Source organism: Engraulis encrasicolus, chromosome 11, assembly GCF_034702125.1.
Source record: "Engraulis encrasicolus isolate BLACKSEA-1 chromosome 11, IST_EnEncr_1.0, whole genome shotgun sequence".
NCBI lineage: Eukaryota > Metazoa > Chordata > Actinopteri > Clupeiformes > Engraulidae > Engraulis > Engraulis encrasicolus.
This window is the reverse complement of record NC_085867.1, coordinates 43450804-43467993: the sequence shown is the minus strand read 5'-3', so window position 1 is coordinate 43467993 and position 17190 is coordinate 43450804. Positions and strand designations below refer to the sequence as shown.

The 17190-nt window shown below is 41.6% G+C and overlaps 2 protein-coding genes across 4 annotated transcripts in view; one reads left to right on the top strand and one right to left on the bottom strand.

Annotated features, from left to right (window-relative positions):
* xpo7 (exportin 7) overlaps positions 1–7417 on the top strand; it is a 36507-nt gene extending 29090 nt beyond the window's left edge. For 2 of the 3 annotated variants that reach the window (XM_063210712.1, XM_063210710.1), the window contains exons 23-28: positions 1275–1489; positions 2725–2863; positions 3066–3226; positions 3962–4060; positions 4244–4371; positions 4638–7417. In XM_063210712.1, the coding sequence (XP_063066782.1) occupies positions 1275–1489; positions 2725–2863; positions 3066–3226; positions 3962–4060; positions 4244–4371; positions 4638–4731 (836 nt within the window). In that variant the 3' untranslated portion in view covers positions 4732–7417. The remainder of the gene's footprint in view (positions 1–1274; positions 1490–2724; positions 2864–3065; positions 3227–3961; positions 4061–4243; positions 4372–4637) is intronic. The other variant, XM_063210711.1, reaches the window with a different exon arrangement.
* Positions 7407–12037, bottom strand: pbdc1 (polysaccharide biosynthesis domain containing 1). Its single transcript, XM_063210713.1, has 6 exons — positions 11923–12037; positions 10080–10145; positions 9638–9697; positions 9386–9526; positions 8026–8137; positions 7407–7935 (listed from the first exon to the last, which is right to left on the bottom strand). The coding sequence occupies exons 1-6, from the start codon at positions 11953–11955 to the stop codon at positions 7826–7828; spliced, it is 522 nt and encodes a 173-aa protein (XP_063066783.1). The 5' UTR covers positions 11956–12037; the 3' UTR covers positions 7407–7825.
* Positions 12038–17190: the final 5153 nt, after the last annotated feature.

Below are 17190 nucleotides of genomic sequence, written 5' to 3'. Positions count from 1 at the left end.
AGTACTACTTACTACTAGTACTATGGTAGTCTTTGGTAAGTAGTAAGGTAATAGTATGGTATGTCTTTTCAACAACTATTACAGCATTCCACTGTGGAAGTGTGGGCATTATGAGGCTACAATAGTCTGGTTTTATGTTTTATGCTTAGTATAAGCCTGATATTTTGACTGTGTTTTGATTGCACCCCAAGACTGAGGTAGATCAGCAATTGTTTTTATATTTCTTAAGGACACAGCTGTTGGTGCTGTTTACTGAAACACTCTGACTTGTGTTTTTGTCCATTCCACCCATGTTCAGGTCCACAAGCTAACATCACGAACATCTTTTTACAGCTTCTGGCTCTTTACCATGTTTGGAGAGTTTTGTGTCTGATTCGTTCACCATTTCTATCAACGGGAGACTTTTTAAGTCAGCTGACTATTTTCAGGTGTCTTGAATTCAGATGACAAGTTGATTGGAAGTGCCCATCTGATCTGTGAGACCAGAACTCTTAATGGTTAGGAGGGGATCAAATACCTATCTCCCTCAATGTAATAGAAATGAATTCCTAATATATATTCTTTTAAGCTACTTTCTGGATTTTCCTTTTGATATTCTATCTTTCCATGTTAGAATACACCTAATATTAAAATTACAGACTGATAATTTATTGGTGGGCAAACCAACAAAATCTGGATCCATTAGGCCAATATTGTCTTCCGACAGCACAGGAAGAGTAAGCAATTGATCACGACTTTATATATTGTGTTCTGACAGTTCAGGATGTGTCACTGACAATATATGAAATGTTAGGAAATATATTTTCTTTCAGACTTCAATTTGGCACTATACTTTGGTGAATTAATAAACCTTTCTGGGGTCCAATTGAGTATTGTTTGAGCTGAAACCACCAAAATTCGCCTAAATTTAACACATTTCTGCTTTAAAGTCAGCTATAACTGTGCACGATACTGACATATTGGGTATCATCTGAAAGGAAATTTTGTCAGCTTTCAGGTGACACCACCCACAATGCTCTATGAGAAATGGCTGTGAAGTTATTAGGGAAAATGGGGCCAAATGTCAGGCGTTTTTGATTAAAATAAACATTGAAACTTTATGGCTCTTGAGGCAGGTCTTCCCATGGTCCAAAATCAAAATAATTTTATATCTGGCCATTTCACACCTTGGAGAATGGGAATCACAGCAATTGGCTTCAAAATTACAAAAAAGTTTTTTTTGAACAGGTCTAGTGTGTGTGTACCTGTGTGTCTGTATGGCATGTGTCGTCTAGGCAACCGCATCCTGACGCTGGGCGAGGTGCCAAAGGACCAGGTGTACGCCCTGAAGCTGAAGGGCATCTCCATCTGCTTCTCCATGCTGAAGGCCGTGCTCAGCGGGAACTACGTCAACTTCGGAGTCTTCCGGCTGTACGGGGACGACGCACTGGACAACGCGCTGCAGACCTTTATTAAGCTGCTGCTGTCTATACCGCACAGCGACCTGTTGGTACGATGTAGCACACATACATGCGCTCATGCCCTATTAGTTATTACTACAATACTACCGCACAGCAACCTGTTGGTACGATATAACACACAAACACAAACATGTCCCATTAGTTATTACTAGCGACCTGTTGGTATGATCTAGCACACATGCCCCATTAGTTATTACTACAATAACTAATAACTACAGTTATTGCTCTTCATACCGCACAGCGACCTTTTGGAATGATATAACACACATGCACACACATGCCTCATTAGTTATTACTACAATAACTAATAACTACAGACCTGTTGGTACGATATAGCACACATGCACACACATGCCCAATTAGTTATTACTAGCGACCTGTTGATATGATCTAGCACACATGCCCCATTAGTTATTACTACTATAACTAATACCTACAGTTACTGCAGGTTATTATGATATAATGCACTTGCGCACGCTAGGGGTGTGCAAAATAATCGTCATATCGATGCATCGCAATACTTACTTTCACGATACAATGCATCGATTCATGACAAGGTATCGTGATACTTATTTTCTCAATATACTGCATGGAATCATGACAATTGATAATTTGATAACAATAAAATTCTATTTGCCACGGGTTGATTTTGTTCAGCAGAGAGTAGGTAATATTTCTGTTGTGATGTAAGCTCTCTCCCAGATGATAAAATGCTTAAATAGAATGAACTGACTTATGAAAGCTACACAGCAACTGACAAATAAGCTGTATTTTACACATATACTGAAGTAAATATCGCAATGCATCACAGTAGTACATGAATCGCAATGCATCGTGATAGAATCGCATCATGGCATGTGTATCGTGATGCGCATCGAATCGTGAACCCTTTGCCAATACCCACCCCTAGCGCACGCACACCTTGCAGACCTTCATCGTTATTACATTATTACATAGTTATTACTTTATTACATAGTTATTACTTATTCTTCATACCGCACAGTGACCTGTTGATATGATATCGTGCACGCACACAGTCACGTGCCACACACCCTGCAGACCTTTGTCAATTTATTACTCTTCATATCGCACAGCGACCTGTTGCTATGATCTAATGCTCATGCGGGCGTGCACAAATGCACACAAGTGCCCCTCATCAAGTTCGTAGTTCGTACGTAGTTCTTGTCCATTATATTATATCTGATTGTTTATTGTAATTGTAATTAATAATTGTAATATGATCTTTTTTTTTCTGGGTGTGCAGGACTACCCCAAGCTGAGCCAGTCGTACTACTCGTTACTGGAGGTGTTGACGCAGGACCACATGAACTTCATCGCCAGTCTGGAGCCGCACGTGGTCATGTACATCCTCTCTTCCATATCAGAGGGCCTCACTGCACTCGGTAAGGAAGTACGGTCGCCCTGAAGGGACAGAAATGAAAAACTTGTATATGCCTCTACTTACTGGTTAATCCCTTTGTGAACACTGTTGTGGGCCCCCCACCATGTGGGCAAATTTGGTGGGGCCCTAGGCAGCTGCTTATATGGTAAAACCAGCTCTGGATGTGACGACCTTGCTTTAATCCTCCCCCGTCTTGTTCCTAGACACCATGGTGTGCACAGGTTGCTGCTCGAGCCTGGACCACATCGTGACGTACCTGTTCAAGCAGCTGTCGCGCAGCACCAAGAAGAGGGCGGCGCCCATGGCCCAGGAGAGCGACCGCTTCCTCCACATCATGCAGCAGCACCCCGAGATGATCCAGCAGGTAGACAATGCAATACAACACATTCATCATTCAATTATTTATTTGCCCAGTCGACTGGTCATCCTCTCATTCTATCATTTAAGCTATAGCAGTGGAAGAAGCACTACCATGTGGAATTATTACCATGTCCGATTACAATGTCTATTGACTTTTTGAGTGTATTTGAGATTGATGAGCCTTTGGTGTTATAACATGGGCAAAATTGGCAGCAAATACAGTCTGCAGCTACAGTATAATATGTTTTTATTCAAAGGTTGCTATAAGTGTCTTACCCTTAATGACCACATGAGGTCGCCACTGAATGTAGAGAGTATAATGGTGTATTATTTTATCCATGCAGTCAGCTACGGTCGTGTGATAAGGCAAACGGTTGTGTTTTGTGGCTTTTTGCATGTTCCTTTTTTCTTCACAATGTCATCCATAGACTTCAAGATCCATAATCCACAAGATGTTCAGAGTGTGTATCCATGCAAAGCATCAGTATCCCCCAGCACTTTATTGCTAAGGCGGCCACCTTGACAAGAAACACCTACCACCTTGTTAAGGCCCCTGAAAAGATTAAGATTTCATGTTGTGAATGTAATTTCTAAAGAATATATACTTTTTAAGAGTTTTCAGATCATATTTCAAATGAAACTGCTCTCTGATGCTGACTAACGCCCCACCACCTTGACTAAAGGAAAAATCTGTGGGAAACACTGAAAGCATTATATTCTTTTTCCCTCTGTGTTGCAGATGCTGTCCACGGTGCTTAATATTATTATATTTGAAGACTGCCGAAATCAGTGGTCCATGTCGCGGCCACTGCTGGGTTTGATCTTGTTAAATGAGAAGGTAAGTGCTTGTGTTTACAAATTGCATGTACATTTTCTGTGTAATAATTACAAACAATCTCTCCCTTCTGATTCTTCCCATGTTATGGATATCAGTTTGTAAACTATACTCTCGCAACCCCCCCCCATTACTAGCTTCTATTGTATGTCAACTGACATTTCTATGGATTTTTTTGTGTGTCAGTATTTTGCAGACTTGAGGAACAGCATCGTCAACAGCCAGCCACCAGAAAAACAACAGGCCATGCACTTATGCTTTGAAAACTTAATGGAAGGCATAGAACGGAACCTGCTAACCAAAAATAGAGACAGGTGAGTGGCTATCCTATCAAGTTTTTTATTCACTGTCTCACCTCTCTGGTAAACTTTTGTATAATTACTTGTTCCAATTTGCTTTATTAAATTAATAATAACTTGTCATTGTCATGATGTGCTTGTTCCTAGAAATGTTTTGAATGTTGTAGAGTAGACAATTTTTTAACCAATATTTTTTAAGCTATTGATGTCCCTCTGGTGGGGAGAAAATGAATCTAGATGGAAAGTATGGTAAATGCAAACTATCTTCCTTCCTCTCGCAGGTTTACACAGAACCTTTCAGTATTTAGACGGGAAGTGAACGACTCCATGAAGAATTCCACATACGGGGTAAACAGCAACGACATGATGAGCTGACATTCCACTGGGCACCTGTCCATGGCAGCGGCAATGCGGTCACGCGCCACTTTGCGCTCTTGCGCCCTCCTCCTCCTCCTCCTCTTCCTCCTCCACCTCCCCCAGGGCCCGGACGCCAGGGGGACACCGCTGTGCAAGCCTGCTCCTCCTCTAACTCGCACTCCTCCTCCTGCGCCTCCTTTCGCTCCTCGACTCCTCTTAACCTCCCAGGCACCTTGCTCCCCTCCTGTCGCTCTTCTCCCCATCACTCGGTCCTCCCCACCTTTTTTATATATTCACGTATAAATATACACCGATTTTAAAGCCAGTTTTCTCAAGGCCGCCCCCACTGACTTTCCTGGAAGTCAGTCTGTGAGTGAGTGAGTGGGTGGGTTGGCCGGGCGGTGGGTTGAGGGCCCAGCGTCCAAAGAGAGAGTTGGGTCTGAGAGGAGAGGAGAGGAGATGAGGGGGGAGATTTATTGAGGTATGGGCCAGGAGTGGAGGTGTCTGGAGAGACTGGCACAAGCGTACGAATGGCTGCTGTTCTTCCATCCCTCAAGAGATTGAGGGAGGGTGCGCGTGTGTGTGTGTGTGTGTGTGTGTGTGTGTGTGTGTGTGTGTGTGTGTGTGTGTGTGTGTGTGTGTGTGTGTGTGTGTGTGTGTGTGTGTGTGTGTGTGTGTGTGTGTGTGTGCGCGCGTCCGTGTCCGAATGTTTGAGGGGAGGGCGTGCGTGCGTGCGTGTGTGTGTGCGCATGCGTGCTCGGGTGTGTGGGGGGAGGGGTGCTGCGGATCGTGGAGTGTAAGCTGGTTATGTGTAGTGCTCTGCTTCTGCCTGCCTTGTATAGAAACACACGGAAAAAAAAGAAGTGTACATTTTTTTCATAACATTTTGAACAATGTTTATAATGATTTCAATTTAAGAAAAGGAAAAAAATCAAAAAACAAAGAAAGATGAAAGTGTGTGACATTTTTACAGTCTAGTAAGTTAGTGCAACTGTGCTGAAGTGTGGGTTTGTCTGTATGAAGAGAAATTACTATATCCCAAGTGACATGTTTGATTGGTGTGAGTGGTGTGCTTTACAAACCCCTGTATGCGTCACGGGTGTGTAAAAGGCTGTGGGGGAGAAGATCTAGGGTGATGTGTTTGGGTGGGGCGGGGGTGATGATGCTCTCGTGAAATTACATGGGGAGAGTGAGGGAAAGACCGATGACAGAAGAAAAGAAAAAAATGCGATGTATATTTTCCTTAAATCTTTAGAGTGACATGATGGCGCATGGAAGACTTTGTAAATACACTATTTCCTGCTGCCTTTGCAGTTGCAGAGAGGGATGTCTGTTCATGGGGCCAGTGGGAACCCAAATTCCCCACAACAAAAAGTCCAGTCTTGAGGTGTATGCATATGAAGTGATGGGGTGCAACTCAAACCAGGTCCTCCGGCCCGTTCCTGTTGCTTGTGACCTTTTGCGTCGCTGTCACCCACCGCGCCTCAAAGGAGAAAACCATAACGTTTCCCCACGATCGACCCAGGCAGACCCTCCAACAACAGCAATTTGATGGCAAATGAGTTGCTGACCTTTAAAATGTGCTTTTGCAAGATACTGAATAAAACTTTTAATGATACCGAGCCTTGCATCATGAGGACACAAGCAACAGGGAAGGACGGCAGGTTACTAGTTTGACTTGCGCCCATGCTGATGATGGTGCTGATGGTAGTTGTGGTTGTGATGCGTGACTTGAGTGAGAAATAAAACCTTCCTTACTTGGCCTTGGAAAACACCCTCTCTGTCTTACAGAGGAGCTTCAAGTGTTGGGAACACACAAGCTTGCTTGAGCCTTGGGCCTAGGATTTAGCGGTTGAAGATCAATCAAGTTTGAAAGTGGGTGATTGTGACTGCGTTCATGTGTATGATGATTTCATTCCGAGACCTCAGCTGCAAGAGGGGTGTGGGGGTTGCAAAACCACCAGTCCTCCCCCTTTCCCCGCTTAGTTTTTTATTCTTTTCTTAAAATAGTCTCAGAAAGCTTGAATCATGTCTTTTTGTGGATTTTGATTAGATGAACAAAAAAAAACTGATTATGGTTGTAGTGAAGTTGCTCTTCTCCGAGCCAATCGTCAACTTGTTGACCTGCTTTTTAAATCGTATCTCCCAGGCTTCCCAGTCTCTTGTGGCTTTCTTGTTAAGCTGGCATAAGTTTTGGTAGTTAAGGCCTATAGGATGTAGCTGTGTACTTCAAAAAGAACTTTGGTACTACAACTCATCACAAAAGGAAGTGAAACAAATCTTGGACAGTTGTCGGTCTAAAAACTTTCACCCCAATTTTTTTTTTCTTAGCCCCTTTGAAGGATCCCCAACTTATTTTTTTAAATACCCGAAGAATATCACGAGTAGTTACAGAGAAAAAGAAAAGTCAGTACAGTACATGAGACAGAATGGAATATATTAGCAACTTGTGCTACTCATCAGATGTTGCTGCTAACTGTTTGTGAAGATCTAGCTCATCTCTAACCATGTTTAAAAAACACTCATGGATGTTTTTAAGTTTCCCTTTTCTTCCGTTGGTTCCCTGATGTGAATGTGTCCTTCTGGCGACTGTGTGTTGGGTCCACTGAGTGCTATGATATGATAGTTGGTTGAAAATGTTTGGATGTCTGCTACATATAGTGTAAGCATTGTGACTGCAAAATAAACGTCAATGGTTTGTATACATGAAGCTCCATTTTTATTCTGCATAATTCAGTTTTAAACAAAAAAAAACTTGCTACCCACTTGGTTGAAAAGGTACACTTGACCATACAGAAAGAATACATGTTGGGTATAGCATTGGGAACGTCGTTTTAAAAAGGAGATAGCGGTATTCACTTACAATAGTGCCACTCCTCTTTTCGTCACAAATGTTGTGAAACAAACATAAAATGGACAGATTTACTGATCCTGGAAGACTACCTTGGCACTGAACATCTTTAGACATGATGCCACCTGCAACAAAATATCTTCCAGTTTTAATTAAATACTTCTGTCTCAATGATCCATTCTCCAGTTAGCACTCTCCGCTTTCTCATATCACAGAAAGACTTTACACACTAAAGGCCATGGGTGACGCCACTTTTGCTGGCTACGAACTCTGTTTCTCATTCTGTTGCTTGGCTTTAGCGTTAAACACTGTATCGTTGAAGCCTCCACGGTTACGGGCGATTTCGATGGCAAAAAACTGGATTCTGGTGGCTGGAAAGGCAAACAAGAATCACACGATCAGTTTGTGAAACTGGAAACGGTTGTAGTTCATGACGCAAACAAAAGGAAAATCTCACATACCGAAAATTGTGTTTTCCTCTGTGTAGTCTTTCTTGCTGTCCAGACGAAGCAGTGTACCGTAGTTGAAGTCATCAACAACGCCTTCAAACTGATTACAGAATGGTCTCCATCTCTGAAAGACATGTTCATAAATGACATTTTAAGATGGAATCTCAAGTGCTTCCTGAAAATTACTACATGTAACAGAATTGCATTGTCTGAGCTGCAGGACACCGTTTCTAATCCACCTTTTCTTTTCTGTAAATTTGATAATGGTATTAGTCCTATAGCATTCAGAAACAAGAAATCTGCAACCAGCATTGCATTGATTTGGTCTAGGCGTTCAATTAACATTCAATGTGGCTTCTACACTTTCAACTGCACTTCTTTGTTGAGGTAGAGTGCATTGTTTGTAAAAGCACGAGTATAATAACAATTACTTATTTGTAAAACACTTTTTTTCACAAAGAATTTAGCTCTAAGTGCTCCAAGAATAAAAAGACTAAAACAGCAAGGAACCGAGCACAATAAAAATAGACTGAAATTGTAGAGTTAAAACCAATTGAAAGAATTTAAACAGATTGAAAACAAAAAGACAACATTAAACAAGGCATAAAAAGAAAATGGAGATAGTGATGAATGGCAGTCAAGAGAATGCAAATGTAAAAAGATAAATCTTAAACTATGTGTACACCAAGAGTGGCCTAAGGTACCTGAGTGACATCATTATTTCTCTATGGAGGGTCGGCGAATTCGCTGGGAGCAAAGCGACCTTGGCGACCACAGCAAATTTCAGTGATTAAAGTCAAGCTAATATTATTGTAATGAGCTATGACGAGGTTCTGCGAAAACCAATTTGAATGTTCATATCTCAGAATGTCCCAGGCTGACAAGCCAGAGCCGTTATGTGATTAGCTAAATCAAACATGTCAATGTCCCGGTCAGAGCAGCAAATAAAGCGAATTCATGGCTAAAACTCTTCAGCGATCTCGGGTAGCGGAGGTCGATTCTGGTGTACACGCAGCTTTAAGCTGCGTCTTAAAAGATGTCCACAGAGGGAGTATGTTTTCAGGGTTGCCAGTCGAACTACTACGTCCTTTCCTCTTAGTTGTGGCTTCGTGATGTGAGGCTCAGCGTCATTGATGGTCAAAATTGTATTCAATATCTTGCAAAAGTACAATTCAAAGGTCAATTATAATCTCATCTGTAATCGAGATTGAGAATGGAAAGGCACCCCAGAAGCTCTTCTGCCTAGGTTGACAGTGAGGAAAGGAAGTAGTTTGACTTGCATCCAAGAGGTCCAGTCTGAGGTGCGAACTTGTGTGAAATCAACCTGACGAGGGTGGAGAGGGGAAAAAAAGGAATCCTCCAACTGACGTACCTCTTTAGCCTCAGGAGTCTTCAGGTGGTCTGGGTCCAGAACATCCAGGTTGAGGTCACTGAAGCTCTCAGTGAACGCAGAATGGATGTTGTCATCTTGTTTTGTTAGTTTGAGAAACTTGGGATCCACTGAAGAAATCAACTTTAAGATGTCAAGGGAAAGAAAATGTGAGGAATTGACATGTGACAAAATCAAAAAATGTTTTGGACAAAGTATTCCAGAACTTCACATTGAAGTCACATTTATACTTACGTTGAAGTACACTTCTGCATGGTTGTATGCCTTCATGGCCCACATCATCTCCAGTTGGGGCTGGACACAACGAGACAAATACATTCACTGCATTGCACTTAGAGAACACTTTTGACATTTTCAGCAAATAAAACAACTGCAAAGTAACAGTTACATGGATTGCAACTCTTAGGTTAGGTGCCTTGTCCATGGTATGGAGGTGTAGGGGATGAGTCAGGGTGGGATTCGAACCTGCAACCCTCTGATTCAAAGACCAACTCAAAGAAGAACTGTAAATGACCCAGACACAGGGATGCATCTCATTTGATATGATCATCCTTATATCCGCCGCATTATATTTACAGCGATATATTTACCCTGTATACTGAGTTCAATTGGGCCAGACTACACCAGCACGTTTTTTTTGTTTTCATAGCAGGCGTTGCTATACCAAGGTACTTACATCATTGCCATATGCATCCGCAGGGAGAGACAGAGCATGTGCCGCTGCCGAAGCACGCTCCACGCCCTGTAAACACATTTTCAATCATGAATAACAACGTATAACAGGGAACAAATCAATGTAGGGTAGGTAGTTGGTTCTGCCGTGGCAGAAGTTGGTCAACTGTAGCCAGGACGGTATAAGGCGAAGCCACAAACAGTTATGTTATGATACAATACACAAACAGTAGGCTATATTTTTTCTTGGTAACAGTACACAGGCGATGTTGGTGAATTCTGACGACACTTGGTTCTCACCATATTGGAGACTGGAGAACACAAGCTTTGATATTATTTACATAGAGGGTGGAGTTTATCTAGAGAGTTCATAAGCGTGTTTTATGGGAATCGGTCTGTAGGTGTCGCAATTTAGCATTGGTGTGAAAAAGCGGCCATCTTGTTTCAGCCATCCATTCATTTCCTATGCGACGCATAAGGGTATACATTTCCTTCAATTACGATATTGGCTAAATGAACTAATCAGAACATTAAACCTAAAGGCCTAACGTTTTTACAGTCCTGAACGACGATCCCGGGGGCATTTTTATTATCTATTCTGCCCTTTCGAAGACGTCGAATGCTTATTTCCTCCACGAAGGAGGTTTTGCTTGGGGTAGGCTACGGTCGTTGGTCTATCTGTCAGCATAACTCAAAACGTTCTGAAGGGTATTTATTAACATTTCTATAGGCTAGTTGGTTAATTCTGGTGGTGGTCTAGATCCAGGATTTTTTTTTTAAATTGCCATTGCCATTGCCATTTAATTTTGACATCACAAAAACAAGGGAAGGATAGACTTGAAAAACAAATAGGATGCCATATAGGGCTATAGGTCCTAATTATTTGTTAAGTAAATCTTCATTAAATCTTCATTGGCTTCCAGGACAACACTCCTAGCAGCCTAGGCCTACAAGTTGTTATCATTAAGATTAGGTTATTAACCTAACTATTAACCGAACTGGTCGGCATAATGGCATAATGTACGCTACCTAGGCCTACTTTAAATCGCACAGGATATCGGCTGACTCGAGATTCACAGCGTCGTTAACTTCGTTCTTTTGATGCGTTTTTTATTTCTGTTTTTTTCCACACACTGCCTGATTAATGCCTAGGCCTATATTGTTTTTTTGCGGTGAAGAAGAACTTAAACCCCTTGCCCTTTTGTCATCCCCCCCCCCCCAATCGAAATTTTCACCACAATCCGTCAATAACTTCTTTTTTTTTTTTTACAATACACTGTAATACACTCGATATAATAACTAGGCCTAGTACTAGCATTGGACAGCAGTGCAGAAAGCCTCCAATGCCTATTCCATTGTGGTTCAGTGTCTGACAATAGGTATATTGGAGCCATACTCTAAAATTAATTTAAAATTCTACAGCTAACCTTACAACAGAAGAATACATGATTTGGTATAAAGCTCAGTCAGTGAAGAGATTCCCGTTGATTCGGAAGTATATTTCTCGGTATTTTACGTGAAAATCAAGTAAATGTCGCCCATTCATCTCTATGTATTTCCAGCGATTTTGAGCGATTTTCACACCAGCCGCCATTTTTTTTTGGAACAACCGATTCCCGGAAGCTAACATGGTTATGAACCCTCTAGATAAACTCCACCCTCTATGTTATTTACACATGTTCAAGATGGCTAACGGTGTTGCTAGCATTCTGTGGCCTGTTTTGCTAAGTGCCTACTTCCTAATCCAGTTTGTCTACATGACAAATGGTAAGCAGCTGTTATATTAAATAAAGAATGAAAATGATTCCAAGTATATCCGTAATAAGAAATAGACACCAAATTCTTACCAAGGAGGATAATATTGATTCAGTTGAATCCATGATTATTACTAGCAATGTGCCGTACACGTTTTTCCTGAAACTCTTCCTCTCGACGTAATTGCGTCATACGTAAGAGGCGTGGTAATTAGTGGAGCAAGAGCTCTGACTCCCTCCCTCTGATTCACAATTTCATTTAAAAAAAAAACACACAAAAGAGAGAGAGATAGTTCATAATTATCGACGTATGTTAATAATAACATTTCACCAATATTTTAAACATTGTAACAAAATAGGCCTACACATTGTCTAAGGTCTTTCTACAGGTTGTAATAGCTGCCTGCCTATATACCATCGAGGTCGAGGACCATCCAATTTTCTGAGGGCCAATAAATTAATAAAGCATGAGCACTGAGTTGTTATGGAATAGCTCACTAATGACACATTATGCGCTTTCCCGCTTGTAGTCTTACTTGTAGCAAAACTGTGAATGAACGAATGATCAAATGTCTATTGTCTTGGCTTGCATCATGTGTGTAGGATGTGAATCGTGCAGCACTCCATGTTCTCGGAGTGGGTAGTGCTACACGAAGGAGCATCAACAGGACACAGTCGCCCATCCTCTCCTCTTCTCGTCTCGAAGACCTGCGCAGCTCTCAGGGAAACGTCAAACGTCACACATATCTTACAGAGGAAGGTCTTGTATGGAACTACACGTATGGCATGACTTTCCGCGGACATGTGTTTATCCGCATGCTTGAATGCAGTGTTTTTTCCCGGTCAACTGTGCTGACAGCGGAGGATCAAGGATTGCTGGACCGCTCAGTGCGGTGGTGCTTGAGGAGGTAGGCGGTCACCATTGTTCAGTCTAGCTGTCATCTAGCCTCCACGCAGATGCTTCAAGGTGAATGTTGTCAAGTGGTCCATGGATGGGGCTATTCTTGTGCTCGTATCGTCTTTTTTATATGTTTGGTTGGGTGCAATAGAAAGAACACAACGCTCCAAATATTTGTTCATTTATTTATTTAATGTAAGCTATTTTTGTAATCTAGTAAACCCAGAAAAGGGTGGGCGCGTGAGAAAGTTGTCACCATACAGCAGCATCACATAGGGAGCAGCGTCGTATGTTCAGACCAGGACATTGATTCATTGACTTTTGTTGAGATTTATAATGGCTGACTTGTGGGAAATTAAATATCGAAATATATTCTCTAATGACATTTGTGTAGGCCTTATCTACAGACTCTTTTTTGTAAATCAGGCTTTCGTGCTTTCTATTCCCAAATCCCAATCATTAGCCTACAAGCTCTTGAGGCCTATAATAATAACATGCATCTGCATAGCATTGAGCTGAAATGCAGATGGTTCACTTTTGGCTATGTAGACCGGAAAAGAAAGGAGGAGAGAAAGGAGAAGAGTGAAAACAAATGTTCAGACGTTCTCTTGTCATACCACCAAGCCTCTAGGCTATGTTTTGGTTAAAATATCAGAAGAGAGAGCAGAGTGATGGGCCTAAGAAGTGAAGCAACTGTAGAAGAACTGCCTTCCCCTTTCTATGAATGAGTATCCATATGATGATACACTTGCAATATGATCTTTGACTATTAGTGTTTATTCTCATACAGTCGATTTATGATGTCCATGTATCTGAAAATGGGATCACCTGCATTTACAGGCACGTGGCCCTATAGGTCCTCCTCTCTCTTCTCATGAGGAAGGTGTATACACTGATTGTGTTTAACAGAAAAGTGTGCACTTTTCATCAAACCAAAGCCACAATTTGTAAAATCTATGTCTTTGTCATAGCACAGAAATAAGATTCTTGTTACAACTGCACAAATTTTATATGGCACAAGGCAATGAAGCACACTGTATACTCACAAGTTTGTAAAATTGTGTAGTTTTGTCAAAGCCAAAAATATTCACACACCTGGCTGTATGAAGCTGTCATAGCAAGCACACAAACCATATTCTACTACTACATGATAGTCATGTTTTGCCATGTTTAAGAATTTTGGACCTATCAAAATTTTGGCGAGAAACACATTTTTCATGAGGTCTGTGTCAGGCATACATATTTCATACACTGGTAAAGCTTTACGTGAATTAATGAAGCTGACTTTGCACATCTGTTGAATAATTTTCCATTTTTAATAGGTTTTGTAGCCTACAAATTATACTGTAGCTACAGGAATCTATAAGTGCAGTTCGGAAGTGCAGAAGTTTTTTGTTCAATATTTTTTACTTAATTTTAATAATTGTACATGCTGTAATCTTCTGTAGGTTCAAACTTAGGTTGTAAACCTGTAATATTCACATTCTATGCAATGACCTGAATGCCATTGGTTTTAGATACAACTTTCTGTCCACTGACTGTTCAGTCAAACTAATTTAAATCAAGAGATCATGTCTTGCTCAAGCGGAATTAGTCTTAAATCATATCAGTACATGATCATCGTCATCGGGGAAGCTGACAGGGGGGACAAACAGGACGGTTGCCCTGGGCCAAGGAGAGAGGGGGCCCACAATTGTGTCCTCATTACATAGCATGTATTTGGTGGGGAGCCTTTTCAAATGACTTTTGTCCTGGGCCTGGCCAAAGCTCTCAACGTCCCTGACTTTCAGTGATGTAATCAATGACTTGCTAATCTGATCGCTGATGTCCATCTGCCTGTCTCTTGGTGAGGCCTTTAGGACGTGATCCCTTGATCTGTCCCTGGTGGTGCAAGAGATGTGGTTTCTTCTGAAGAAAGGGCTTGGAAGATTCTTGGCTGGGTCCAGCAGACAGGCGTTGCTGCAATTAATGATGGGACTGACCCCACCAACTTACAGCTAACAGACACACACACAAACTCACACACACTCACACACGCGCACGCACACACACAACCCTGAAAACATGCACTGCACTGCAATTTCAATCAATCCATGAAACTGTGATTCAATACTAGAATAGCATTCATCAATCTGTAGGCCTAGTTTTCAAGGATATAATTTCAATTTTATGGCCCTTTAAGATGATCCATCCGGTTTTTAAGGGGGTGCAAAGCGTGTTTTACCTCAACCACTTAACAACTGGCGAAGTCACGATAAGAACATCTGGGCATCAGAAGTGTTTACTTATTAGGTGCAGTTGAATAACTATTTAATACCATGTACTAGTGGTGTACATCATGACTGTACTTCTACCTCTACTTTCTACTCAGTGGTGTAGTCTACTTTTTATGGTGGGTATACTGTATATTTGAGCATTTTTTGAAGTGGGTATACTGTATATTTGAGCATTTTTTGAAGTGGGTATACTGTATATATTTGTGGTATTCAAAACAATGGATCAATCAATTTTAAGTGGGTATACTGAAATCCCTGAAATTTAGAAGTGTTCTACGTTCTACGTAGACTACACCACTGTTTCTACTCCTCTGCTGGGCATATAAGACTAGTACCTAACGCTCATGTGCCTAAGACTAAGCTAGGGCGTAATGTGCTGTAACAAGGACCTGCGAATAAATTGAATTTGTGTACTGTATCGAATACAGGCAAATAACATAAGACTTTGGTAGGCTACATGGTTCTCTATTTGCTTGACTTGCCTGGCCCTATGTACAATCAGCTCAAATGGACCCTCCAGCCATATATCTACATAAATCAGACACTGTGTGGGCCCCCTATATACACGGGGGCCCCGGTAACTCAGTCACACTTGACCCCCCTGTACGACACCCCTGGCTCTGTCACTCACCAGCCATACCAGGCTCTGGCTGACTCTCCATAGTAACCAGCTGCGGTGATCAGTATGCAGTGATGCGGAAGAGTTGGCACACATAAGCACAGCACAGGCATGAGGTGTCCACGAGGAGCTCTCCTTCATGGCTGCTTGCTTGTTAGCATGTGTTAGTTTTGTTGCATTATCATTGGGAATTAGGAGGTGATGGCAATATAGCAGTAGCAGTAGTATTTGTAATAGCACATCATCATACACAATTGTCATTCAATGTGCTTCAGAAAGGGAAAGAAGAAAAAATATTGTGGATAGTCTTATCTAAAGAGACTGTAGATTAATAACCCTAATCAAAGGCAGATGATGGTGAGCAGAGCATGCAATGTAACCATGAGCCTCGTCCATGGCATGCATAATTAGTTAGTTCGTTAGCTGGTTTATTTACCATCCCCTTGGGTAAATTTGTCTCTGCAGTCCTTCTGTGCATCTTTCATGTCTTGTTTTGTTGGAAGCTGTAATGGCTCATTGACAAAAACAAAAGAAAACCCCACACGTTCAGAACACCCAGCAAAAGGCATTTGGGATACTGACACAGGAGACCTTTGTTTTAAAAGAAATATATTATTTGTGTGGGCATGCATGCATGGGGCTGGGATAAAGCGTAACATTTGTTTAAGGTAGATTTATTTATAGCAACGCTACATATACAGTATTACAGTAGGATTTGTTCTGGCGTGGGCTGTATGGGACGTAGCTCTGTTTAACCTTGTGCCCCATGGTACAGTAGGAGCTGCAAGTGGAGGGCGAGTGAGTGGGAATGTGAGGTCCTGAGAGGGATGAACCTGCTACTACTGTATGGATGGTTTGACCTACATAAGGGAAGTGCCCTGCTGTAAAAGGGATGGTGGTGGTTGAAGATGAGGAGAATGGAGCATGCTTGCTACCCTTGTGTTCTCTCAGTAGAGCTTACATTAAGACGAGGCCCTAAAAACAAATGTGGAGAAGGCCTATACTTGAAGAACATGTAAGAACGAGTCGCAAAATTATGTTTTCAAGTTCATTGTTCAGTAAGTGAAATGCACTGAAACCTCAGGATTCACAAACGTAATCATGTGAATAGACAAGCAAGCATTTAAAAAATGGATAGTTACTCATAAAAGCAAAACTTAACCAAATTGAATTTTCTCAGTGTCTCAATGCCTACCTTTTATCCTGCTTACTTCTCAAAAGAAAATATAAAAATGTATGTCAAGAGAAAATACAAATAACGTACAACAAGGCACGAAATGCCCCAAGACACAACATTTCTCCTAATCACTATATGTTGATATTGACTAATTATGGTGTTGTGCAGGCTGTTTGTGTCTTGAATGAATCCAGTGCTTTGTATAATAGTCCCTAAGTGGGCAATGGGCACTGGCCAACAGATGAACCTAGTTACAGTGTCAGTAAAGCAAAATGTTATCTAGCCCCACGTGTTTTCCTGGTAAAGAAGCTAGTGTAGGGGCCTTGCCTATCCGTGATGTGTTTTCCAGATGGAGAGAGGCAAGTGCAGGGCCATGGCTATCCGAGATGTG